The sequence below is a fragment of the Panulirus ornatus genome, chromosome 16 (genome assembly GCF_036320965.1).
Source record: "Panulirus ornatus isolate Po-2019 chromosome 16, ASM3632096v1, whole genome shotgun sequence".
Taxonomy (NCBI): Eukaryota; Metazoa; Arthropoda; class Malacostraca; order Decapoda; family Palinuridae; genus Panulirus; species Panulirus ornatus.
Window position 1 is genome coordinate 34,250,836 of NC_092239.1, and position 27,447 is coordinate 34,278,282.

At 44.8% G+C, this 27,447-nt stretch overlaps 1 protein-coding gene across 2 annotated transcripts in view; it reads right to left on the reverse strand.

Annotated features, from left to right (window-relative positions):
- The window catches only part of LOC139754235 (uncharacterized), a 487,834-nt gene extending 460,997 nt beyond the window's left edge, over positions 1-26,837 (reverse strand). Inside the window, exon 1 of one of the 2 annotated variants that reach the window (XM_071671545.1) lies at positions 26,427-26,837. In XM_071671545.1, the coding sequence (XP_071527646.1) occupies positions 26,427-26,654 (228 nt within the window). In that variant the 5' untranslated portion in view covers positions 26,655-26,837. The remainder of the gene's footprint in view (positions 1-26,426) is intronic. The other variant, XM_071671546.1, reaches the window with a different exon arrangement.
- Positions 26,838-27,447: the final 610 nt, after the last annotated feature.

Sequence of the window (27,447 nt, forward strand, 5' to 3'; positions counted from 1 at the left end):
CTAAGCAGAGCTTACCGGAGCTCGTCTGTCAACGTATGTATTTCTCTTTTTCTATTCCTTCACATGTAAACCAACTGTTGGTGGCTCGGTCTTCCACTTCATCTAGTTTACTGGGACCTTGCGTGACGATTGTTTCATGCGTCTTCTAACCCCCACACAGCTGGGACTGGGTCCTTAACTTCTCTTACGTATACCTCACGATGGTTTGGGAGGTCTTCTACCCCCACAGCTGGGTCTGGGACCTTACCTTACCTTACGTATACCTCACGATGGTTTGGGAGGTCTTCTACCCCCACAGCTGGGTCTGGGTCCTTACCTTACCTTACGTATACCTTACGACGGTTTGGGAGGTCTTCTACCCCAACAGCTGGGTCTGGGTCCTTACCTTACCTTACGTGTACCTTACGATGGTTTGGGAGGTCTTCTACCCCCACAGCTGGGTCTGGGTTCTTACCTTACGTATACCTTACGATGGTATGGAAGGTCTTCTATCCCCTTCTCCCCACAGCTGGGTCTCTGACCAACAAGCAACTGGAGATTGCAGCCCTTAGGTCAGTGTAACCACCGCATCCAGACTGTTCCAAAGACTATGTAGATACCGAAAGCGTGCGATCAACGATTTGGCTTCGCTCTTCTTAAAACATTCGCAGAATCCAGCGTGCTGCCCCCCCTTAACAATGACACTTGCTAGAGGTCGAAGAACCATACGATATAACGTTATATTTGTGTACCTTTTTAACGTTTTAGATATATCAATATTATTAATATATACCTCTTACCTGAGCTATACCTTGGTATGAGCTTTCCGTACTGTCACACGCTTCTATTTCTCCACACAACCCGTAACAAAGCGGACCATAACGAGCCCCACCGTGAGATGACCACCAGCCTCTCCCTCCAAATATAAAAAAGAAAAAGGAAATGCCTAGATTCCTCCAAAGTGTATCCGCCCAGCCAGGCTTCACAAGGCACACGAAATCAATGAACCCAGCGGCAACGAACAGCCTGGCAGAACCAGCCCGCCTGGCCTGGGTATCACGGCCGGCAGACTTGAGTTTAGGAAGGACGGAAGACAAGCCCTCCAAGACCAGAGAAGGGGGATGATAGGCATAAGTACATGTACACACCAAGGATCATCTTAACACAAAGAATTTCAAGTACTTGACAAGTCCCAAGGCTCTACACACAGGGACGAACGTCCCCTTCCTATCGATAGACAAAAAAATAAAAAAAACAAGCGCAAAGAAAAATGAGATTGATAGGAGAAATGAGGAAAAAAATTAATATTCTTTTCTTTTCAAAGAAGTGGGAAACCTGCCTTTTTTTCAAAAGGGGAGCAGATCGTGGCTGTAAGCGACGAGGAACTGCCTGCTTACAATATATATATATATATATATATATATATATATATATATATATATATATATATATATAGCACAACCCAACAGTTATATACCCCGGTAAAATTCCACCATCCTTTGCCTACCGATGGAACGGAAATTCCAAGTTAATTTGCTCGTTCCATGCACGGAAAGACTGACTAAAAAAAACGGAAATCCTGGTATTCTTGACCAGCCTATCTATGTCCCGGGTGGAGGAGGAGGAGCAAGACCAGCTGGAAACACCAGGTGTTCACCTTGCAGGGTCTCTATTTGGTCTCCAAAATGCCATCCGTCAAGTGCAGTGTCCGCAGAGGAGTATTTCTTTTTGTGTGTTCGCCTGAGAAGGCACGGTTAGCTGAGGCCCTATTCAAGGCCAACCCATTAACGCTATATATATATATATATATATATATATATATATATATATATATATATATATATATATATATATATTATACCATAGCTTGAGCCAGGTACCCATTTCATCGACCAACCCTTAAGGGTGGATGAACAGCTGGACTGACTGTGGACCGACTGCCGTAACTAGGATTCGAACCTTGGCCAAGCTCGACCCAGTGAAGGCGTCACGGTCGGGAACGCTAACCGCTACACCACGGGAGTATAAGAGAAGAGGAAGGAGTGACGCCAGATATCATTACTATACAACCATTATCATAAGCAGTACTCAATCCTGTATTGTTCCTCGTGGTACACAGGGAATACTAGTGAATCCTGTTCCGTTCCTTGTGGCACAAGGGCAAGACCCAAGCCCATCAGAAATGAATCAGTCTGTGGCTACCGAGACCGACTTAGAACCTCCCCACCTCCGTCCATCACCCTGGTGCACACATCCTTACGCTACTCCAAACAACATTCTACAGTTTATCATATGCTTCGGCTAACGTTTTAAATGGGCGCGGCAACCGGTCTTCTGCCATGGACCAGACACACACTAATGTCTCAGCAATAATCTGGCCTCGTCGACTTGGCAAACTCTTTTTTTTTTCCAACCTGACTCCAATCCGAGCTTGTCTTCATCTACAAAAACCACAGCCAAGTATTTCAATATGTAGTTTACCTATCAACCCTTCTTAAAAGACCCTCCATTTACAAAATCGCCTTAAATGTTTGAATATGCGTTTTATCTATCAACCCTTCAAAAAAGACTTTCATTTGCACAATCACCTTAAATGTTTCAGCATTTTTTCTTTTTTTGATCTATCAATCCTTCTTCAAAGACCTTCTATTACGTGATGCGAAGATAACTGGTCTATAATGCTTGGCGGTGAGCTTAAACCCTCACTCTGTCAACTGGCGATACATATACCCAGCGAATGTCTGCTATTATCTCGTCCAGGTTCTGCCCCCGAGCTCCAACATCATCTGTTTACCTGCTGCTGCCATCATATATATTTTTTCTTTCTCTTTCTTTTTTCTTTCTCTTATTTTTAAGAGGATGGCCGGAATTCCATCCGGTCTCGGAGATAAGCTGTGTTATGATGAACTACTGCCTTACATATTGTCAGTCTCTGGTATCTTTAACATCTACAACTGCATTAGCATCACAACCATGACACATTAACATCACCGTCAATACACACATTAACATCACAATCACGACACATTCACATCACAGTCAATACATACATTAACATCACAATCATGACACATTCACATCACAGTCAATACATACATTAACATCACAATCATGACACATTCACATCACAACCATGACACATTCACCAACACAGTCATGACGCATTAACATCACAGTCAATACACACATTAACATCACAATCATGACACATTCACATCACAATAATGACACACATTCACATCACAATCATGACATTCACATCATAACCATGACACATTCACCAACACAGTCATGACACATTAACATCACAGTCAATACACACACGAACATCAAAATCATGACACATTCACATCAAAATCATGACACATCCACATCAAAATCATGACACATTCACATCAAAATAATGACACGTCACAAGCATTTCATCCACATCTTACTTCATTCTGTGATGAACACAGACTCATACTGATCAACTAACATTATACATATTGTCTTAAGGTCGATATCACCTTTTTCACACACTTGAAAATCCCCCAATCTTACATTTCTTTCTCTTTGCCTTAACCATTTGCATACAAGTTTTGGGTTCATTACTGTAATATATTTTCTCATTCATTCATTCATTCTGCTCTCTTGTAAGTTGATTCTTTTTTATTAGCATTCACTGACCTCTACCACAAGCTCTCAACTTACTGCTAGTCTCCATCCACTTTCCCATCATCTTCTACTCATCCAGGGTTTTCTACACAAAACTCTCGTGCTGTGGTATTAATCCTCTGACTATGTAACTTCAGCCCTCGTAAAACGTTGCTCTGTTGTCGTTTACACCACTATCAAAACATCCATTCCAATTTGTATCTGCAATAAGGTCGTTAATCACGTTTTCATTTTATTCTGTGCCAACGAACGTTCTGGTCGCCCTGTCGGCTGATCTGATAAATGCTATTAGATTAATGGAACGGATTAATGAGTTTGTTAAACTCTGGAAATAATGTAAATATCATTATGGCCCGATGCCAATATGAGCGAGGACAGCTAAAAACTTTGTAACACCGTCAAACATTCATCATTTCTGTGTATTGCCCAGGGGGTAAAGGAGGGTGTGGTACTCTTCCTCTTACAGAAATACATTTTTTTTTCTTCTTTTTTTTTTTTTGATCGGCATGACAACAGTGACTCCCGGGTTAAATGGCCGCTCCACCCACCCTCACACATATGGCTCTTCCCTCACTCCAAACCTCCTACAGATTATCTAGATAAACCCCGAGCTAGCGTCGGAATTGAAGACCTCCTTACTGCCACCCAAAACACGACTGAAAGAAAAAAACGTTCAAGTGTGAACGCCGTTTCTACACAAAATGCCAGGCACACCAGTCTGCAACACTTATGCAGAGCGTCAGGGGATTACATCGAAAGTCTACTGAATAAAAAGCTTTGGCCAACGAGAGGAATTCTGATAGATACCCGGGTTCTTTTTTCAATATATAAATACTGCAGAAAACTACGGAAATAGAAAACACAAAAAACCTTTTAAATACTCTTAAGGAAGCAAAGGCAGGAAACGTGTCTTTACACCTTACTTTACCGCAACTTCACCTCACGTTGTCTTCGGGGGTTCTTCTAACCCCCACAGCTCAGGGCAGAGCCCAAGTGCTGGGTTGTATCGTTGGCTGACCGAACTGTTGGACACCGCGGCCCGCAGCACACACACATACACACACACACACACACACTGATCAGTTCCTCCTCCCTCCAGCGTCAAAGCGCCCGTAAAGACATAAACGCAACACCAATTCATTAAAAGGTGAGACCATAAACTTTGGCTGTGACGGGCAAAACGAACTCTCACGTGCCTTTATGACTATCAGATACCAGATCAAGTGCCTCTTAACTACCCCTGAACTGCCGCAGAACAAGGGGCGCCACAGCTACACCCTCCACAGAAGTGCAAATAACCCGGGTGTCACCGGCGGAGCGGCGGGGCATTAACTCGGCTCCTGGTGACAATTGCATTGATAAATCTAATTTCCTATCACATTCGCCTCGCCTCGCACAAGCAACCCCGGCAGCTGGGTCGGAGACCCGAGTTGAAGGGGGTAAGAGAGCCTGTGAAACCATTTTAAGTTAAGGTCTCAGAGCCAGCTGTGGAGGAGGGGTAGGAGACCTCTGAAACCATCGTAAAGGACATATATGGTCAGATAAGGTCCCAGACCCAGTTGTGAGTGTAGGAAGACCTCATGAAACGACCTTACGGTATATACTTAAGGTATGGGGAGGTTCCCAGACCCAAATGTGGCGGTACAAGCCTCGGAAACCATCGGGTTGTATACGTAAGCTACGGTATAGTCCTAGACCCAGCCGTGTGGATAGAATACCTCCGAAACCATCACACGGTACAAAGACATCGTCCACACTCGCAACAAATGACAATCGCTTGCACCATCCCAACTAGTAAAGCACATCGGAAGACATTTCGAGACAACCTCAGACCTGTTAACAGACATACAACAAAGAGAGAAAGAAAAAAGATACAGGTCTTAATCTGGCCTGAGCGCCACGGAGTTCCTTTGTACTTCCAGCTCACTCAAAACTTTATATTTACACTTACTGCCAGGTCCACCAGCCTCTCTCTCTCTCTCTCTCTCTCTCTCTCTCTCTCTCTCTCTCTCTCTCTGCTTTATCATAAAAGTGCGGCAGTTCCATTCACTGGCAATTCCTCTCGCGGAAATTACTCCAGAGAAAAGGGACAGCCATCTCTCTCTCTCTCTCTCTCTCTCTCTCTCTCTCTCTCTCTCTCTCTCTCTCTCTCTCCGCCACATCACCACCACAAATCCAGCCACCAGTGACGAGGAAGTACAGAGGGGAGATGACAGTCTGGGGTGCATACAACAACACACAACGGTTAACACTCGCTAATACAATGGATGTGACAACAGGTCAACGGATCTGCTCCCCCATAACTCGGGGTTCTCAACGAACTTAAAGTCTTCTCTCTATACTGAGGCAACTTACACGACCAAGAAAAAAAAAATAAGGTTTGTTTAGGCGAGAGAATGAAGAAAAGAGTCCCAATGAATTCTACGGCTTATTCGCTATTCTGCTCCCGGTAATGGTCCATTGTGAAGTCCGCTATGGTCTACGTGATTGGGCTTCAAGCATCAGTTGTTTTCAACAGTGGGGGAACTTAATCAATTCGTCTCGTTTACCTGACATGTTCAGCCTAATACAAAATGCATGCGGGATGCCAACAGTAACAGCCTGAGGTATCACCACAATGGGAATTCCCAATCCAATAAATAAGAGAGACGTCGCTCAAAAGCAAACAAGCTTTAAGCCTTCATCTTTACGGCTTTAACCCTACCTTCAAGCTTTCCTGGGGGCGCTGCCATGCATTCTAGGCCAAGCTGCGGAGGTAGACCTCAGAAACCATCGTGAGCTATACGAAAAGATATGGTCCCAGAAACAGCTGTGGGGGTGTAGATGACCTCGGAGCCCATCGTAAGATACACGTAACGGTAAGTTCAGGTTTCGAACCCAGCTGTGGGGGTAAAAGAACCCCCCAAAAAACTATAGTCAATCAACATCAGGTCCCAGACCCAGCTGTGGGGGCAGACCTGTGGGGCCAGACCTTCGAAAACATCGTAAGGTATGCTTAAGGTAAGGTCCCAGACCCAGCTGTAGGGGGTAAGAACCCCACAAAACCATCGTAAGGTATACGTATGGTAAGGTCCCACACCCGTCTGTTGGCAGTAGACCAGCAAAACGAAAGCAACGCTACACGAGGCAAGGTAAAACGACAGAAGAAAATCGACTAGAAATAAAATTGGCCGCAAACTACATCCCGGATTCCAATCATACACGTATGTAAAATCCTTAAACGGCCAAACGGACAAATCTGGATAACGGGAACGAGATAGGTTTTCCGGGGGTATTCCATGCCAAACCTCACCATTTTTTTTTTTCATCTCTTTTTCCCCCGCCCTCTTTCGTCATAAAATCTCACGCACGCAATGCTCCACTTGTGATGAGAAATAATTGGCTCATAAATTGTCATCTTTCATGGTAACCGGTTCTAAGTTGTGAGAGGGGGCAGGGGGAAATTATAGTGTCATAATCGGGTCTACACTGTATATGGTAAGAGATTCTGAGGAGGTTTTTTTCGGGTCCCGTTGAGCACGACACAGTAAGGCCCGTACGTACGACAACACGACTCCTGGGTGCGATAACGACCTCCCCTCTCCACCTCCTCACCCCCACCTCACCACCTTGACCTTATGCGTATGATCACGTCTGCCTGCTGACTTGCGCCACAAACAGCCTGACTGACTAATCAGGGGTAGGAGGAGATGCCAATTACAGCTCAGGTTCCCCACACCCAGCCAACGAGGTACACCTATGTTTTCATATGGGACGTCAGGTGTATATAAGAGCACACAAACACCTGCCTTAGGCTAGTGTGTGTGTGTACGTATATGACAGGGTGTATACGTCAGTGTAGACGAGGCAACACCAGTATAAAACACTCTCCCCGTAGCACCCATAAGACAAATCTCTCTACCTCCCTCCCTCACACACACACACACACACACACACACACACACACACACAACAACAACAACAACAACAAACACTTCAGTGAGCCAACGAACGGGAAACAGCCCAAACATCCGGACCATTAGCCCTCCACACGCACATAGGTAACAAGGCCGAGTACAGCCACCTCCTCCCTCAACCCCTGGGGAATCTATCCGTGCTAAGGTCTCTCCAAGAGCCGCCCCCCAGCCCGACACGCTCCGTCTGCGTCAGGCGACAGTCATGATACTTATCAAGCGAAATGATTTAAATGTCCTAGAGGCGGTACGCGTCGCCCAGCAGGTCAACAGAGTGCAAATGTATAGCATAATAAATAGGAGTGGGGGGGAAGAGGTGGTGTTGGGGGATGGGGGATGGCTTTATATACGGCGTTATGGATTAAAGGCGACAGCGCCGATGATCAGAGATAAATATTGGCCCACGTGGACTGAATAGCTACGAGAGCATTACGACCCCGGAGAGCCTTCACCCCAACCTTGCGCAAGACAACCTCCTTCAACCTGCGCAGACCCCCGCCGGCACCCGCTAGGCTGACAGATCGGGTCAAATCCGCCCGGAGGAAGTTGCTGCATTCTTGTGGCTTTTGGCGGGAGTTCTTACGCTTCCAGTTCGTCATTCCCTTCACAGGCGTTCCTGCTGCGCTGTGGAAGGCATTCTGCGCCTCGCACACATCATCCCCCTGAACGCATGCGTACCTGCGTCTTTTGCAGGACGTTCTACGCCTCTGGTGATCATTCTCTCCAATAAGCGTAAGTCTTCGTGGCTTTCATCAGGTGTTCTACACTTCCCTCCCTTATCAAAACATTCATTCCTGTGGCTTCTGCGGGGAGTTCTACGCTCTCCGAATACGTCATTCCCTTCAAAATCCATCATTCCTGTGGCTCCCAGAATGAACTCCACACACACAACTCAAAAACACCATCATACTAGCAAGAATCATTCCATCAGATGAGAACGTAAAGAGGCAAACATCATCACGTCCAGAGAGACCCCAAGAGGCATAGTCTTTACCCAAGGCATGATAAACTGGCTAAAGTTACTGGCTGTCCAGGTATCAGGTTCAACCCATCTCACTACCATGCCTCTCCGATTTCCCCACAACCCCCGCTGTCGGGAGTTTTACAAACCGCCCGGGCACGGCATAACGGCCCTTGGGCATACGACCCCGAGGATGGGACGGACCCCTTTTGGGTATGATGCTCTTGAAACGCAAGGGTCAAGGTGGATGGCTCAAGCCATCTGTGATACCCAAGGGTCGTGGCTTCGTGCTCAAGGGTCGTACCTTCAAGGATTCCACTCACAAGGGCGTGCAGCCGTGACCCAAAAGGATTCGTCGTGCCCAAAGGGATCTCCTTATCCTTATGTCTTTCGAGAGTTCAGTGTAACAAAATGTTTCCCTCACACACACACACACACACATATATATATATATATATATATATATATATATATATATATATATATATATATATATATATATATATCATGATCTAACCCAGCAAGATGATACGGCCCACGTCTGAGAGGGAGGGTGGTGGGACACGAACCCTGGACAACGCGACCAATCTGGCCACCGGATCGCCGCCAGCCAACCGCGACCCACCAGCTATAACCGCAGACACAAACCATCAACGTCATTATTGTTGGACGTGGGCCTTCCACTCCTGGAAGAACACGGGCCCCCCACCACCCTGCAGGTTGAAGACTGAGAATATATATATATATATATATATATATATATATATATATATATATATATATATATATATATATATATAGATAGATAGATAGATATAGATAGATAGGGTTTAAGCCCCTTCTTTCTACCACAACCAGTAACCACTACCCCATTTCATCCACTAAAACCACCACTACACGTACCCCCTAACCATCATCCAACCCCAGGACCATCTCTCTCCTGCCCTTGTACTCTCCCACCAACCACCTCCACATCCACCTCCCGTGCGCACACCATCTCTCCCAAGACCTCTCGTCTCCTCGACGTCTCTCTCTCTCCCTCCCTCCCTCCTGTCGTCATCTCGCTCACCTCCCCCCTCGTGCCTCAGACGACACAGCGCTAAAAACATATCAGTTATGAACCCACTCGTATAAATCATGAATGTTGTCAAGTTTACCGGGATGAGATATTTACATCGGCTCGCCAACAACATCAACAAACAACCCGCCAGCATACATAATGCTCGTCTCCAACCCCAACCCCCTAGAGCCATCTCAAATGAAACTTCCAAGTCCGAATGTCTCCACACATTACACCTCTTTTTTTTTAAGCAACTTTTCCGTCAATCTCACGAGAGGAAGAGAAAAAAAAAGGACGACTCAGCAGCGTCTCGGGAACTTTACCGACCAAACTTGCAAAAACCAACCAACCGAAGCGTTCAGCGCTACAGTAGGTCAAGCCACTTAAGCAGTTGTTAACGCTTCTGTTGTGATCGCCTTTATGCCCACCACCTCACCACTCACCTCCCTCCTCCTCCTCCTCCTCCTTCCCCACTAGAAACCCACGTCTCCTCACAACTTCTTTCCCAGCAGTTCCCGTCAGCCGGGAGGTGGGTCGGAATAACTCGGGAGAACAGGACTTCCTTCGTTCTCCAGAGAGGGGGATGGCCTGAACCTGGGTTGAAAGGAAGTTTAATATCCGACAAAGACGCGAACGGAGAGGATTTCCCCCCAAACTAGCATTCGCCGAGGGGGATTAGACCTTCTTCACGGGAACCATGAACTCCATCCATAAATGAAGTATTCTCCCACCTCTTGACACTTAAATAAAAGCTACCACTCTTCTAAACGCCCTTGGCTCCTCAGCCTGCACACGACGACACTACCTCCATAGACCGACACACTAAGAGGATTATGCTAATCAAAGCCACTGAAGAGCAAGAGATGCTGTATGACATTATTATCACAAAACCCCAAACACCCCTCTTATGAGCCTCGAGCAGCTTTGCGGCTGCACGGCACGCGGGAGTAAAGAAACGGATCCCACTGGAGCGAGGGAGGGCGGGTATACACAGTGGCAGCGTGTATGTTAAAAAGATTTTTCGGGTGGGCGATTACGTCTTGGAGGGGTTGACGACGAAACTTAACGAACCACTGCAGTTAAGTCATGACGGACCATCTTGACGAACCACTGCAGTTAAGTCATGACGGACCACCTTGGCGAACCACTGCAGTTAGTCATGACGGACCACCTTGACGAACCACTGCAGTTACTCATGACGGACCACCTTGAGCCCGGCCTAATCGACCGGCCATACTCTAAAAGCCAGAAGGTCCTCCATGAGATCAAACACCTTTCTCCTTCACTGAAGATGACACTCTCTCGCCAAAAGGGGGGCGACTTCTTGCTCGCGGTGTAAAAAAAAAAAACCACCGGCAGGAGGACTCCTCCTGCGACACCTGCTGGGGGAGATACCGAAGCATGCAGGACCTACACCAGGGGACTCGCTTCGTCTCAACCTGCTCCGGGTGTATGTTCAAGCCATCGTACGTACATCATCCTGGCTTCTGTTACACGAACCGCACACCTTCCTCCACGGTACACTAACATTTAGTCACGGACAAAAGAACCTCATAAAATAAGATATATAGATATGAAAAAAAAAAAGGAAAAGAAAAAAAGAGCGTTTTGGAAGGAATGGATAAAAAAAAACCTGTTAAGTCGCGGCAAGAATTGCAGAGAATAAGAATAAAAAAAAAAAAGGCTAACCATCCCATCCCTCCACACCTGGGGAAACCTGGTCGCAGACGGAGGTGCGGGGGTAAAGATGAGCCCTTGAAATTAATGTATATAAATATATACATATATATTTTCTTCCTACGTTGGAGGCTTGGCTGGCATTAGCACGGGAGGCAGCCTCAAACAGCCCGACTGATCAAAAACCAGCACAAGTGGTTCCTAATCCGTGCTGAGGGAATAGAAACGAGTTCCTTAAAATCGCCCTAAGGTACATTATACAGAAGGCAACTCTAATATTTTCACTACATTTAAAAGAAACTTGTAAATCATCGGTTTATTCAACCTCATTTTTTTTTAAGTTATATTCCAAGTCTTCCAAATGACACGCGTGAATGACTTCTCTGCAGCCAGACACAAACCAGATTCTAAAGGAGACAGTATCTAACAATTTCTTTTTATCATAAACTGCTAAGTCAGCTTAAACCGCGCCAATAATAAAACTGAAAGAAGATATTCGGTGAATATCTCCTAACTTAAATATATGCCACACCCAGTGACAGCTTATCACGACAAGTTTTTCCACGCCTGAACAGAGGAGCAACACGACAGCCTGGTCCCAGACCCCAGCTGTTGGAGGGTTGAAGACCTCCCAAACCATCGTAAGATATACGTAAGGTAAGGTCCCAGACCCAGCTGTGGGGGAAGAAGACCTCCTAAACTATCGTAAGGTATACGTAAAGTAAGGTCCCAGACCCAAGTGTGGGGATTGAAGACCTCCTAAACCATCGTAAGGTATACGCAAGGTAAGGTCCCAGACCCATCTGTGGGGGTAGAAGACCTCCCAAACCATCGTAGGGTATATGTAAAGTACGGTCCCAGAACCAAGTGTGGGGGCAGAAGACCTCCCAAACCATCGTAAGGTATACGTAAGATAAGGTAAGCTCCCAGACCCAGCTGTGGGGGTAGAAGACCTCCCAAACCATCGTACGACGATACGGTCCGCTGCCCAACGAGACAAACCATGGCTATCATGGAAATGTCTCCGACCTGACTATCAAGGGTGGGTCAGGTCAAAGGAAATGCCATTACATGAACCCAAGGGGATTACCTTCTTGGCTGCCAACGATCAAACCGTCGTACGTAATTACAGGTCGTACCGTCGTGCTCAAGGGTCGTTTGGTTATGCTCAGGGAGGAGGTGTCGAAATTTGTGGCCGGTAACAACCAATTTACACTCTCATGTTTACCGGCCCATCCAGCACGTGTTTCCCAGCCTGAACCATTCATTTACGAACATTTACTAGGTTCAACTGCAAATGGGATGTTGGTCTCTGTACCCAAGAGTAATAACATCGTGTTCAAGGGTTATACCGAGTGTGTGTGTGTGTGTGTGTGTGTGTGTGTGTGTGTGTGTGTGTGTGTGTGTGTGTGTGTGTACAGTAGTTAGCTATCTGTAATGTACGGGCAGGGAGTTCTATTCTCGTGGGAGCCCATCCCTTTTGTGTGTGGAATTACCCACTTGCGCTGCACGGGGAAGGAGTTTTACACTCGTGGGGGCCCCATCTCTTGTGCGTATACGTGTGTGTGTGTGTGTGTGTGTGTGTGTGTGAACGATAATGAAGGGTAAAGGGGAGCACCCATACATCCACTCGCGGTATATCTTACCGTAAAAGACCGGTCACCTGTATGACGATATTAAACCCTCCTCCTCCTCCTCCTCGTCCACCCCAAGACGACTGTGTCGACACGTCATCCTACCAGCACGAAACTGCACGGAGGCAATACGGTAAATCATACACCACCACCACCACCAGCCACCACTCCCCGCACACACCTGGGTTGGGAGCTCACTTTCGCAAGGCCCTCCTCCGATAGGGAGAGAGAGAGAGAGAGAGAGAGAGAGAGAGAGAGAGAGAGAGAGAGAGAGAGAGAGAGAGAGATACATGATAAAAGCCAGATAACAGAAGACCTGGGTCGTCCTTAGGGGTCATACATATCGTGTGTGTGTTAGAGAGAGAGAGAGAGAGAGAGAGAGAGAGAGAGAGAGAGAGAGAGAGAGAGCAGTAGTAGTTGCCAGGGGGGGGGGTGTTGGAGATCCGTCGAAAAGAGGATAAGATGTGCACCCCCGCCGTCATGAAACGCCACCACAACAGTTGGGAACCCGATACCGCGCGCGGCCACAGGAAACGACATCCTGTCATTAATTGGTCCCCTTAAGCACGAGGGTACGACCCCCCTCCCTCCCCCATCCCAGCAGTGGGCACGACCCTTGGGCGCAAGGGTACGACCCTTCGAGTGGGTGGTACCACCCGAAAGCGTGGGTACGACCCTCTGGGAAGGTGGAAGAACTCTTCGAGTGCGACAGTACAACCCCTTAAGTTGAAAATATGACCTCTGAGCACGAGGCACGACCCCAAAGCACGAGTGTACGACTCCTGGGTATGACAGTTCGACCACAGAGCACGAGGGCCCAACCTTCGAATCAAAGGGAACGACCTCGTTTGTGCGAGGGCACGACCCTCGAAAACGATGATACGACCCACCAAACCCAAGGGTCGTACCGTCGTACTCAGGAGGTCAATACTACAAATGGAATGGCTATAAACAATATCGAGTTCGGATATTGCACAGGGGGAAACGGAACACATTTTATTCTACCAGATCCCTGGGGGCTGCGGCCTCTAACAGCTTGGTCGACCAAACGACACGAACCCAGCAGCCCGGACTCTCTGGGAAACGGAGACCCCAGAAGACCCTCACCAGGTATACGTAATCACCCTAAACGCAACCCGAGAAAGGAAAGAAAAAAAAAAAAAGAATCATTTAGAGAAAACCTTACTTTTGCATACAACTTCCTTAACGACTCTTGTCTACCACCAACAACCCATCCCAGCAGATTTGGGCCCCAGCCCTGGCTGTAGGATTAGGAAACACCCCAAACACTCACCCAGGTATACTAAATAACACACAAAAAAACTATTTTACACCGAGCCGGTTACTCTGACAACCAATTCCGACACGGAAGACAGGAATAGATTTAATCTAGAGATACTTTAAAAAATAGTTTTTCCTCAAATAAGCTAAAAAAAAAAAGAAAACAAGAGGGATAATAATTTTTAACATTCCGTAAAAGAATGGCGACGAAAATTTTCCACAGTGCAGGGGGAACTAATGAAGAAACGTGTTAAGACAGAAAGGTCTTTCGATATTATGTCTCCTCTAACAAACACCCGACCATCCAACTCACTTTCAAGTAAAAGGATGTGTTTGTTACGCAGGACTACTGAATGATTGTGGGGTTAGAAGACCTTCGACACCATCGTGAGGTATACCTAAGGCAAGGTAAAGTCCCAGACCCAGCTGTGGGGGTAGAAGACCTCCCAAACCATTGTAAGGTATACGTAAGGTAAGGTGAGGTCCTAGACCCAGCTGTGGGGATCAAAAACCTCCCAAACCATTATAAGGTATACGCAAGGTAAGGTTCCAGACCCAGCTGTGGGGATAAAAGACCTGCCAAACCATCGTAAGGTATACGTAAGGTAAGGTAAAGTCCCAGGCCCAGCTGTGGGGAAAGAAAACCTCCCAAACCATCGTAAGATACACGTAAAGTATAAACAATAAATTCCAGCCCATTATCTAAGAGCACTTATTAGGGTTGATTGACCACCAACACATGAAATATACTCACCTGGGGGAAAACGAGAGAGAGAGAGAGAGAGAGAGAGAGAGAGAGAGAGAGAGAGAGGGAGGGAGGTTGTAGGTCTTAGTGACCCACAAGACACGACGACCAGGGAGCGTTCTTTCATTATGCATAACCCGTCCCTAATCTCGGGCTACATTCGACACCACGGGCCATTCCCACACTAAAACAGCTCTTCCATCTTCACCCAACATGCAATGTACACAGCCTCAGGTAAATTGCGAGACACTATCGGCCAATTTACACGGTAAAAATATCGACACATTTTCATTATAATTGCCTAATGTCAGATGTTGGGTCAATCACACACACACACACACACACAAAACACCGGCGGCTTATAAGGACCAATGGGGGTGGGTTTACATCAAGTTGGGGGTGTGGGAGGAGGGGGCCCAAGCAATTAATCCCTCACGGGTATACAGCAAAAGGATGTCGAACGAAAATAAACGTGGGTAAGAAATGTCAAGAGATACCAGCGAATTATAACAATGTACGAACGATAGCAATAATTTATGGGCCATGTCGGGCAATACTTTGTGCCTACCTTGTGCTGGGGCGAGAAGTCTGTCTCTCTCCTACCCGCCTCCCCCCGAAACTTAACTCAGTCTCGAGAGGTCTATCTCCTACCCCCATAACTCGGTCTCGAGAGGTCTGTCATCCACCCCCGTAACTCGGTCTCGAGAGGTCTGTCATCCACCCTCGTAATTCGGTCTCGAGAGGTCTGTCTCCTACCCCCGTTACTCAGTCTCGAGAGGTCTGTCATCCACCCTCGGTCTCGAGGGGTCTGTCATCTAACCCGTAACTTAGTCTCCGACCAAGTTTCTCCAGTAAAGGCCAGGTCCACGAGGCTGTTTACTTATACAAGGTTACAGACCCATTACCAGGCAATCACCAGCTACGTACGTTCAGGCTAGCCTGGTACACTTCGGAGGAAAGCGTTCCTGGCGGCTACAGGCTGCCCACACTCAGCTCACACGCCACTGAACCCCCCCCACACCTCACCTTGCGAACGCTCACACTCACAGAAACTGCGCTAATTGAGACGAAACGTTACACAGCCCTAAGATCCCTTGTTGGGGGTCTCTACTTTGAAGCCAAGAGGTTCTTGGGGTAAAGCTGTGGCACTCTTCCTCCCACTCACGATAGATAGTACAGGCTTATTTAAGGGGTGGCTCCTCGCTCGCAGTGGAATCATTCACAGTCGGAGTCCACTGCTATCTGTCCGTGTGCGTACGTAAATACTATTTTTGTTTTACGGGAAGTTTTACGCCAGTGATGCCAGTCTCTTTATCTTGTATATATGTATCGTGTGTGTACCTATGCTTACACACCCTAGCCTAAGCCAAGTACCCATTTACCGACCGTCCCTTAAAGGGGAGGATGAACACCTGGGTAAGGTGTGGGCCGGCTGTCACGCACAGAATTCGAACCCACTTGGGCCTAAACCCGAGCTGGCCTGTGCTCACTCACAGTCAGTAACGCTAACCTTTACAAAGCAGAGACCCGTATGTGTAACTATTACTTGTGATTATCATTTGTGGGAGAGAGTTTTACAATCATGTTTCCCGTCTCTTACCCTTCTTTATATGTAACGTACCCTCACTCCTATGCAAATGGCCACATATCCCACTCCCCCAGCCTATGTTAGGTGTGTGTGTGTGTGTGTGTGTGTGTGTGTGTGTGTGTGTGTGTGTGTGTGTGCGCGCGCGCGCGCGCGTCTCCGTGTGTAATTTCCTCAGAGTTCTACACTCGAGGTGTCTCTTCTCTTGCACATTCTCCACCATCATACTTCTTACATTTAAGTATACTGTCTACATTACCCGTGTCCTGTCATTTCAGTCCAGGCATCCATCACTCTTACACTATAAATGTACTTATTAACATTTCTTTACAAGTTTCTTGCCTGTGTGTGTGTGTGTGTGTGTGTGTGTGTGTGTGTGTGTGTGTGTGTGTGTGTGATAAAATGGTAAAAGACCTAAATCATTTGCACAAAATATAATCAAGACCACCAAACGTTAAATAAGGCCATCTTAACTCCTTTACACCAATAAATAACCCTTGAGAACTCCTTGCTCGGCCAGAGAATTCTAATAGCACTTGACCCATCTCCCCCATTGGTTCTCAAGTTTCAAACACTACTTCTCCCCCCAAACCCTCACCCAACATTCGACGAACGTATATTAAGTACAGCCCTTTATAGATCAGGCTCTTACCAATGTAGCTTGGCTGCGAGCCTAACTTGTGCAGGCTGGAGACGTGCCCCTAAAGCCACACCAAAAAATGTATCCAAGATGTAAACACAAGAGAAGTTAAAACTCCCTAATGGATCGAATCAATGATAAATGGCACAGAATGCATCAGCACTGAACGACATACCACAAGCTATACAACTACATCAGCAGAGAGAGACGTTAAGAGCCAAGTTATACAAGAACAAAAGGTACAAATCTACAGAGATAACTGACCACCATGAATAAGATCAGTGGTAAATAACAGTAGTAGTCATAAAAATAAAATTAACAAACCATAAAAGTTTCATCACAGATAGCGTCAGTATTGAATGACATATGACAAGCATGAGATACACGGTAAAGACGTTCAAGAATGCACTGGACATGTATCTAAAAAAAAAAAAAAAGTGTACCAGACCAGCCAGGCTGTGAGGGCTGTGGCTTCCAACAGCCTGGTGGACCAACGACCCAATACTGCTAGAAGCCTGGGTCAAGCTCCGGCTCTGGGGGGTGAAGACCCCAGAAGACTTCAACAGGCATTAACCAGTTAATTTGTACGAATAAAAAGGTACTAAAGAAAAAAAAAAGGAGGGGCCACCATTCGGTATATCGTAAGAGAAGGATGAGATCACTCACGTCGTAAGTATATTACGTCGTAAAAAATAGCTGCCAAGCCATGGTGGCTCAAACGTCACCAATTCAGCCGTCTCCATAATGTTGAACTTCCTCCCACACCACCGCCACGCACAGTACTAATAGGGCCTCCGTGGTGCAGTGTCAAGTGTTACTGACAACAAATTAGCATGGGTTCGAATCCTGGGCACGGCAGTCGGCCCACAACCAACCACGTATTCCTCTTCCCCTTGGCTCAGGCTAGGGTGCTTGCGTGTGTGTGTCTGTGTTTATACAAGCAAAAGATAAAAGACATGGTCCATTTATACAAGCTTAAGAGACAGAGCAACACTAGTGTAAATCTCTCCCCATAACCAACAAAACAGTAATCACAGACACAGATAAACACACCCTAACACACACACACACACACACACACACACACACACGGCCGCCACTCCCGATAGAAATCAAACCAACTTGGTGACGAGTGGGCGTAGGAGGAGGGGTTGGTAGGACGGGAGGGGCGTGGAAGTGAGCCAGCATCACCAGCCACCAATCCCTACCATCACCATCCCTCAAACCACACCACTAACATAAAACATACCCCTCCTCCTTCCAATCTCACATCCAGCACACGAGACGCACACAACTTCCCCTATTCTCAATGGAAACCCGTTATTCCCCACAAAGCCATCCACACCACATACCCATCCGTGCTAACGCTGACTTTCATCCAATACGCGTTTACGGCCACCCTCTCCACACGCTAAGAAACCTCCACTAATACCGCTCCCCCCAGCAGCAACGTCATGTTCTATTTGCTCCTATTCACAGGGACTGAATCACGTGCATAGCTACAGCTTCTCGGCTCAATTACAAGTGTGCTCAGCTTATGTCCAATATGCCCAGGGAGAGGGTGAACCTTACCATTCTTTCCACAACAATACAGCGTGCCGTGCCTTGCATACCTGAGTGTATAAGCACCTTGAGGACGCTAAAACAGTGCGACCCAGGAGCACGACGGTACGACCCTTGGGTTTAACGGTCCGGCCTTGCATCTGACCTTAAGGGTCAAGTCAAAGGCCAGGTCTAAGTTTCCCGACACTGTGATACTATTTAGTGTTGATCACAAACTCTGCAATACGGAGATATTTGATAATGTTCAAGCATCATCCCTACCCACCAGCAATAACTCGTCAAAATCAATGGGGAACGACTGAAATCACCCACAACACGGGAGTCTCTCGAGCGCACATAACAGATATCTAATTCACACATGCAAAGTGCTGGAAGACACGGTTCAAACCCACGCTGAAAAATACAGGCATATAATTTCCTACTGGCACGACAAGCATGGATAACTTCTTAAAATAACAACTCTAAAATCAACTAACATAAAAATATAAAAACAAACATCCAGGGCATTTTTTTTCATTTTACTTCCAGGGCATTTTTTCATTTTACTTAGTAGCCACAAGTATGAAAAATATGAACCCAACGAAGAAGCAGCTACAAATTGTACCTAATCTACCAGGCTGTTGGAAGGTACGTATGTACATATACACTTGCAAGCCGCCGTCTCGAGACAGCCTAGCTAGTCACGAGGAGCAACGATGCTGCCTGGGCCCCCCACACGGAGCAGTGGGAAGTTTAAGGAGACTCATAAATCGCCGTGAGGGACACAGCAACGTATATATCTCTGACGTTTCACCGCGCTAACACCCACTTCTTATCTTATCTTACCAACTAAGCTCCTTATCAGAAGCACCACTTGTTAAATCGATCGAAGCTACACTTCCCCAAGTTAGTCACCGTGAACACGAGAATTTATCTATGGTACTCGCTTCAACTTTCCCCTCATATTATATATATATATATATATATATATATATATATATATATATATATATATATATATATATATATATAAAGTCTTTGGCACTTTGTTTTCTCGACTGACTTAACACCGTTTAGCTGCGGGACTTTACCTTCTCGTTCGTCTTCCCCAAATGATACGACCCAGCCTTTTAAAAGGCAAGCTTTTCACTTCCTCCAAAACGTAACCTACATATCCTTTTTCCCTTCTTAATTCTTCATCTTTTATTTCATTCATAAGTTTCATTTAAGGCTTGGCCTCGAGGACGATTTCTGACCAGACGCGGAGCCATTGCTGCAAATATGCATCATACTAAGCCTTTGACTTAAGAAAAATGGTTCATTTCAAGCAATCAACATAGAAAATACTATATAAAATAAACCTCTTCCTGTCATAGCGGACCAGGCTCAATGCACCTCCATTAAAACTTAAATGGCGGATGTTGCAGAGCCTCTGCTGATGTTCACAGCTTTGTGAAAAATTTACCACAGCTACCCAATGTCAAAAGAAAGGTCACCACTACTAGATACACTGGTGGCGCGGAGTGTTAAGAAGTTTCGCCAACAGATACTTTTCGCTAAAGGGTAACGTGACTATAAACAAATATATACTAGTCAGAGAAACTTGAGATACAGCTGTCCAATTCCAAAGATAAAAAGAATGCATTCATATAGCAGTCGAAAATAAGAATTACGTCATTTACAGATACATAGGCAAATATTATTGGAGAGAGAGAGAGAGAGAGAGAGAGAGAGAGAGAGAGAGAGAGAGAGAGAGAGAGAGAAAATTAAGTGCTTAAAATAATTCTGCGAAAAAACAATCCAGCGATAAAATACATTCGCGAGGTACACGCATGCTTGATAATGTTAAATCTAGTTCCAAATCTGTCCACATCAATGACCCACGAACAACACAGCCCAGTCGAATGTTAAAACTACAACCTGGGAGAAGTTAAACTTCACTTACAACCATCACTACCAACAATAAAAAGTTCCAACCTCCACCCGGCAAAAGTACAAAACAGCATGACCCTCCCTCTCGAATTCTACCAGCGAGTTTGCTGAAGTTCCTTCACTGTGCCTGATCAGTCGGGTTGTTGGAAGTTACACGGACGCAAAAGTTGCAAACCACAAACAGTTCACGTGACCTGGCGCCTGAGGAGGACAGCTTGGTCAGGGTCCTAACTGAAGGAGCAAGGAAGAACTTATCATCCTATACAACGGTAGCATTAAGGTAGCTACAAGCCAAGCTTTCCACTGACCCTCCTTACCACCTAAGGTTAGCTATCGCTGATGTGCAGACACTATATTTCGCAGCTATAACATTATCATTATCATTATTATATCAATGATTTTTTCATTATCAAATACGACCCAACACACACACACACACATGGATTACATGAAGTACCAGAGCATAACATAAACAAAGCAACTATAAACACAATAAACCATGCATTAATTGGTGCCTCATGTATGTTCAGTAAACTTGTGGAATAAAAGGATATATCAGCCTCTCAGCTGTGCATATAGCTAAACCCAATACTAATAAACCCATTCGAATACAAGAGCCCTAACAATAAACCAGTCTATATACACATATCCCAAATTAACTGTCAACATAAACCCCAAACTAAAGAACCCCTTTGTATACGTAAACCCCATTATGAAATACCCCATTATATACATCAACCACATAACAAAACAGTTTTCATAAACGGCATACGGTACCAATACTTCCACTTGTATACATACATCCCATACTAACAAACGTTAATACGAGGAATCCATACTAAAACCCATTTGTATACATTACCTCCATACCAATAAAAAAAAAAATGCTAACATCCCGTAATAAATCCGTTTATACCTAATCTCCAGACTAATAAACCAGTTTGAAAAAAAATGCATACTTAAACCTTTTTTTTATACATAACCCCCATTCTAACGTTTGTATTTATAAACCTCATACTATCCCAATCTTTATACAAAACTAATACCAGCATACCTTGTCTTTAAACAAAATAAACACCAGCATACTTCACAGTATACATAAACACCATACCAGCTTGTATATATGAACCCCACATTATCATAAATTAAGTTTCTAAACACGACGCAATCCTGGCCGGAGCTGCCGTAATAAGCAAATGATGCGGTAATAATGTAATTTTGATAATCCATCGATGGCTTCACCACACAATATTTCCCTTGAACTTTGAATATTAATAAAACGACGATATGGCACATCACCCGCTGTGGCTCCGTCTCTTGTTTCCAATACTACCGGATCCATCCTACCATTTCCCCAAAAGGGGAAACAAAAGGTTAAATGGCATTCAGCTTAAAAACTAAAAGGTCGTCACACATCTGTCCTCCAGGGCCCTTTACTTACCCCCCACCCCACCCCCCAACACACACACACACACTGCACTGACTGCTTTTCTTTTTTTTTTTTTTCCGATTCCCATCAGACAGTATTTACGAAGTAATGTATATGTAGTTATCCTAAAAATATTTCTAGCGTCCGACGATACAATGCTACTAAGCGCAAGTGTAATTAATAATTCAAAAACCTGTTAACTAATAATGTCTTCCTATTTAACAAATGACTTAATATGACTGGCATAAATAAAACACAATATCTCTGAACCAACGGAGGGGATACAAGGTATAATTACCTTTTTTTTTTAAGGTCCGAACCTTGCGTTGTAAAATAAAACTGTCCAGTAACTAAAAACAATATTGTAAGCTCTGATACAATTCGCGCACAAAGTCCATTTTCTATTGGCTATTTTTGGGGGGGCCTCAATTCCCCACTTCCCCCAATTTTACAACCGAACAGAATGTTGCCCTCACATTTTCACGCCACGCGTTTATTTCCCTGACACGTAACATTTTCACGGCTCAAAGGATATTCATCATCCCATGAGAGTAAGACCCACTTCCGGCAGTCTGACAAATATAATACCACCACATTTTCCACCGGGATTTCAGTATAATTTAGAAAATGAAATCGCGAGTCGGTTCAGCCCATTCTAATGCAATGTTAATCACCGTCCTCGGGACGCGAGCGTGGCCAGGCTTCTTGACAGCTGTGTTTAATGTAACATATCACGGATAATTATAATGTAAATGAGTAACCTACATCTCTATTTTACGCTCGGTCTGAATCATTTTATCAAAGCTTGATAATGAAAATAAGATTATCTATCAGTTCAAATTTCATTTAAAATACAGAGCGAGGTTAAGTAAATAGAGGCAACATTGGCTCTTCATCGTCACGATTAATATTGTTTCTAACTGGCTATTGGTAACCAACAGAATGGAATTCTCTTCGAGAATAAGTATATTGTTTTGACATTTACGGCATCAGCAGATATCCTACTCCATCTTTCAGTAAAATCATCTGGAGAAATACTTATTTACATTGGTGAGAAACTGTACCTTATTAGCTAATATATATCTAAAATTAGTTCTAAGATAATACCCACGACACATGTATCCCTTCCCTAACAAGACCATATCATCCTCTATTAGTTTATAATCATATACGTGGGTAGAATGCTCCATGGGAGGCACTGTCCTGACACGTATCAGATACGAATACTTTTCTAGCAAAGATTTTAGTGCTGTGAGCGCACCAATATGACTCTGCACGCTTCACATGAACATAGCGAGTGAGTAATAACTGTTACCTCGGCAACCCAAGCCCCAAGCTTTGCTACATTCCAATCACATTCATCTCCACTGTTCGCCGCAACACACGGCAGAATGACATGTAAATATGCCTCGCGCAATTGAGGAGCGATGGGTGACGAACTGAAGAGAGCGGTATAAACCCCAATACTTTACGATGATGCACCTGACATTTCTTTTACAAGGCTCTGCAAGGAGGATGATCTCTTACCGCAAGGAATGGCTGTGAGAGGATCTTTAGCTTTCTGCTGCATTTGTCGCTAATTCCCTCACAAACCCCGAATAAACAAAAGATATACAGGAAAGTTTCGGCGACGCTTCCGTTAAATGAAATGTTGACAGCTGCAGACACGTACTTAGTAGTTACGTAACCTTCCCCGTCTATTCTCATATGTACCATGATGCCAAGAAACAAAAAAGTGACATATGTGTTGTATTCTTGTCATCAGAGTGTCTAACTTTGCCTCAGAGTCAGTTTTTACTTAGTAACAACGTACCAAAACCAGTTATTACCACAAGGGCAACTTTAATGTATCTTATTGCGTTTGAAACAATGCTGGGATTAACAGGTGATGGCATAAAAAAAAAGTTACGCTACCTGATAATTATTTTAAACTTCTACGATTCATTTTCATTTTCTATTCTAACTGTAACGTGAATCTAATAAATGTACAGATACTAATAAAAAGACAAGTCATCATTTCATATATAATATATGAAATAATAATAATATAAATATATATATATATATATATATATATATATATATATATATATATATATATATATATATTAATGTAGCCTTCTTGAAATTTATTTTTTCAATCTGTAATGTTTTTAAACATTCATAAACGAGAAATAATGACAAGCTACACTGTAAACATGGTGAACTTAAGCGACGACTATCACCAAAGCTACTTAAACATTTGAATATTAACAGACTAATTCAATAAAGTTATATAAGGCACAACCAAACATAACGCAATTAACCAGACAAATGAAAAGGTAAATGCTTTTTCTAAAGTCATAAGGAAAAACAAATCGCCATCATCCAGCCATGAGGCAAAGAACGAGGAATATTTTATATATATATATATATATATATATATATATATATATATATATATATATATATTTTTTTTTTTTTTTTTTTTTCATACGATTCGCCATTTCCCGCATTTGCGAGGTAGCATTAAGAACAGAGGACTGGGCCTTAGAGGGAAAATCCTCACCTGGCCCCCTTCTCTGTTCCTTCTTTTGGAAAATTAATATATATATATATATATATATTTTTTAAGGTGTTACCTGACTACGTGCCTGAGGTTACACCGCGAGTGAAAAGTCATCGTTTGAAGAGGCTGCATCTTCGTCATTTGACGAAACAGTACAGTCTCTTCCAATAACATCTCACTACAAAGGAGTCCATCCGTACCAGCTACAGAGTGTAGCGCAGCCTTACTAAGAGCTGCAGGACCCCCTGGAAAAGGGATCCTAGTATAACACCTTGACCCCAATTGAAGGGGATCCTTAGCTTATATATATATATATATATATATATATATATATATATATATATATATATATATGCAATTCTTCCTAATGTAAGCGCTCACGACACACAGAGTCCATATGATTCATATGCAATTCTTCCTAATGTAAGCGTTCACGATACACAGAGTTCAGTTTTTCCGAGTATAACAATAATTCGTGTGGTACAGATCATGCATAAATTGCGTTGGAAGGACAAATAAATGTCCACGATGAGCCACCGCCCAAGAGGAGTCGAATAAAAAAAGTTTTTATCTTCCCATAACGTTTGCTAAAGTTATCGTGGCAGCTTAAAAGTTTCTCATGTTCTCATATTTAAATATACATCATCTAGCAGCGTGTAAAAGCCTGTTTCAGAATCAAATGACGCGGCTTGAAATCCACGAGCCAAATACATTTAAAATGAAAGTGCTCACTAAACGTGAACTTTGAAACATTTTCATGTTGAGTATACCCATTAAAAATAATAAAAAAGACTTCCACAAATGTTAGCTATCTGGTATATGACTCGGTTATTTACTACACTCGTTTACCTCCCTTGAACAAATACAAGTCTGACAAATCTAATTCACTATTCCCAGGAAAGACGTCGCACGATAATCTTGGCCCAGAATAAAATACGTAAAGATGAAAGAATATTGTGTTTTAAATATAGATGTCTTAAGGGCACACGGGGATTTACTGTATTGACGCGTAACAAGCCTTTATGGATGACATGACAGCGGCTACACTCGTGGGCTTAATACTGCAAGGGAGATACACTGTCCATGTGGATATGAACACTCAGCTTTGGCAAATGATGGCGTATATTGAATATACGGAAGACAGGCCGATGCACAATAAATGATAATGTCACACACAGTAGCAGCGATATTAATGTACATAATGCTGTCAGGGACGTGCATGGTCCCAGAGCGCATCCCATCGCACGGAGACAAAGTGGTAGTGCAATGCTGAGTACTGTCGAAGTGGCAATGCACAATGACCGATACTCGAAGACAAGAGCTCCCAGCTTGCACTCGTGGCCATCATGCTGTCAAGGGGAAAAGCCACTGCTCCATGACGTTCTATCGTCCGAGAGGAGTGGAAGTGTATGCCGAGTGTACTGATGTCTGGGCGAGGCAGCGTAAAGGGTCGGCGTGCTGCTGCTGTTGTGTGCAGCATGTGCGGCAATGTACTGTGTTGCAGGGCGTGCGCCAGCCACGCGGATTCCGTCCCTGCGGCGCCCTGGTCGAGGGTCGATGGTCGCGTGCGGCCGAGGACCATTGTTCGCAAGCGCCACGTTCGCCCCGTCGCTGCATCGTCGCCGTGTTGCTCACCACCCGAGGGTTCGAGCCCTCCCAGGGGCCTGGCCCTGCTGCAGCTGCGCCCAGGGACCCAGCCCTCCCCAGGACATCCCAGTCTCTCGGCTCTACCATGCCCTATAACACATTTCACCCCAGCCGAGCTCAGGACTCGCAACCACGCTCACACAACTTAACACTTACCTCCAAGTCTTCGTAGGTTTTGAAAGCGAGAAAAGCGAAGCCTTCAACAACGTCCTCCTCAAAGAGCGGTTCCTTATTCTTCTTGCGAGGGCGCGGCGGCTTAGTCCGTACCAAGGGAACGCTCTCCTCACAGCTATCCTCGGAAGCCTTTGCGCTTTCCGAGATTTCGGCCCTCATTTTTAGAGCTCTTTCTCGGCGTCTGCGGTTACTCTTTGCCTTCTCCTCCATCTTACTTCACATAGCACTTATTTCCGCGGCACCCACTTCTCTCCACAACATGAGGCTTACATTGCATAACCTCAACACACACTGAACTCACTTCAGCACAAAATAAAGCATCAATACAAGCAAATCGAGGGACACTACCACACAACTAAGACCTTCAAATGGCGGCGACAACACTGAGCCGCGGTGCATCCTGCAGCTCAGCCCGTCCCTCCGCCATGATAACTAGTCCGCGCGCACACCCTGAGCGCACACACACTATCTCTATTCTCAGAACTTTACTACAACTTCTTAGCAATGTAACATAATATATTCAAATACTGTCTGCACAAAACATTGCATTTCAAGCTTATATCATGCCCCAAGACCCAGTACGGCAATGATATACGGCTATACGGGTGAATTGGAAAAATCCAAATATTTGCAAGCACTGAACTCTTAATTACAAGCTATCTTGCTGTACATGTTTATAAGACATATAAGTACTATGCGAGACATGTTTTACGGGATGCAGATGTTAAGTTAGAGAAACTTAGCGCGAAGGAACCCATCATCAGCTGTGTGCTGGGGGAGGGTACTGGTGATAGGGGAGGGGGTAGGTGATGGAGGGAGGCCACTCCACCCCCTCCCTCCCGATCCCACTACCCCACCCAAACCTTCCCGTCAAATGCTCACGTACTCAACCTTTTATATTTTTTTCTTTCCCTCTAATTCTGTCACATCTTAAAAATAACCCGTGTCAAGTCGACGGATTTATGTTGCTATGGTTAACACAAACGAGATGGAAGTTTCTCTT